This window comes from Ricinus communis, chromosome 9, assembly GCF_019578655.1.
Source record: "Ricinus communis isolate WT05 ecotype wild-type chromosome 9, ASM1957865v1, whole genome shotgun sequence".
NCBI lineage: Eukaryota > Viridiplantae > Streptophyta > Magnoliopsida > Malpighiales > Euphorbiaceae > Ricinus > Ricinus communis.
In genome coordinates, this window is record NC_063264.1 from 13058081 (window position 1) to 13059552 (window position 1472).

Consider the following 1472-nt stretch of genomic DNA (forward strand, 5'->3'; position numbering starts at 1 on the left):
ATTAAACCTGCATCAAGAGGTTTAATTACCTCCTTTTTAACCACCTCTTTCATATGAGGGTTCAACCGCCTTTGTGGCTGCACCACTGGTTTGAACTCATCCTCCATCAAAATCTTATGAAGGTAGTAACTCGGGTTTATTCCTGGTATGTCAGCTGTCTTATACACAAATGCCTTTGCATACCTCCTCAGGTGTGAGATGAGTGGAAATAATAACCGGTAATTGCTTTGCTTCATCTAAGTAGGCATACATTAAGTGCGCTGGCAACTCTTTCAACTCAAGAACGGGCTGCTCCTCCAAAGAAGGCTTCGGCTTCTCCTGACCTGTCAAGATCAACAAAACCATCAGTCTTTTCATCATTAACATCAGCAGCTAATAAGTGCTCTAGTTGCTCTAACACTTGTTCATTGGATAAATTATCCTCATTTTCTTGCATTGCCACTTGCAAAGGATCATCAATCATTATTTCCTGCAATTGAGATTCCACAATATCATTGATAAAATCAATCGAACAGACAGTACCATCATGCTCATATGTGTATCTCAAGGATTTAGTCAAATCAAATGTAATGCTCTCATCATCTACCCTAAGTTCCAACTTTTCGCTACTAACATCTGTCAAAGCTTTAGATGTAGCTAAAAATGGTCTACCTAGGATCAATGGGACATCACTCTCACCATTCATATCCATGACAACAAAATCCACATGAAATATAAATTTGTTAACTTTAACTAGCACATCCTCTATAATCCCTGTCAGGTACTTAACAGTTCTGTCTACTAGTTGTATACTAATCCTGGTAGGAGTTAGCTTAGAAGTGCTTAGTCCTAACTCCTCAAACAATGAACTAGGCATCAAATTGATGCTAGCTTCCAAATCAGCTAATGCTAGCAATTTCAATTTATCCCCATTCAAACAAGGTATAGTAAAACTCCCTGGATCGCGTCGTTTGACTGGAATCTTGCTCTGAAACACTACTGAGCATTCTGCATTCAAGGTCACCAATTCCAAATCCTCTAACTTCCTCTTATTGCTTAGAATTTCTTTTAAAAACTTCACATACTTTGGCATTTGCGAAATAGCTTCAACAAAAGGCAAGTTAATCCGCAATTGTTTAAAAAGATAAAAAAATTTACCGAATTGCTGATCAACTTTATCCTGCTTGAGTTTTGCAGGATATGGAATGGGAGGTTGGTATGGCCTCCAGGGGATCTTCTTCAAATCCTCCTTCTCTTCAACTGCTCCCTTTTCTTTCTCCTTAGGCTTGTCTTTCTTTTTCGACTCATCCACCTGCACATCAGAATCATCATTAGTGAAAGGCTTAGATGGACTAGGAAGTTCCTTACCTGATCTCAAAGTAATTGCTTTGGCATGCTCCCTTGGATTAGACTCTGTGTTACTTAGAAGCGTGCCTGGCTACCTCTCAGCCATCATCCTAGACAACTGCCCAATTTGAGTTTCTAAGTTCTGA

At 39.3% G+C, this 1472-nt stretch overlaps 1 protein-coding gene across 1 annotated transcript; it reads right to left on the reverse strand.

Annotated features, from left to right (window-relative positions):
* Window positions 1–277: 277 nt before the first annotated feature.
* On the reverse strand, window positions 278–1072 carry LOC125371183. The gene has a single exon (XM_048379715.1). It carries the CDS (start codon window positions 1070–1072, stop codon window positions 278–280), a length of 795 nt encoding a protein of 264 aa, XP_048235672.1.
* Between the last annotated feature and the right edge of the window lie 400 nt (window positions 1073–1472).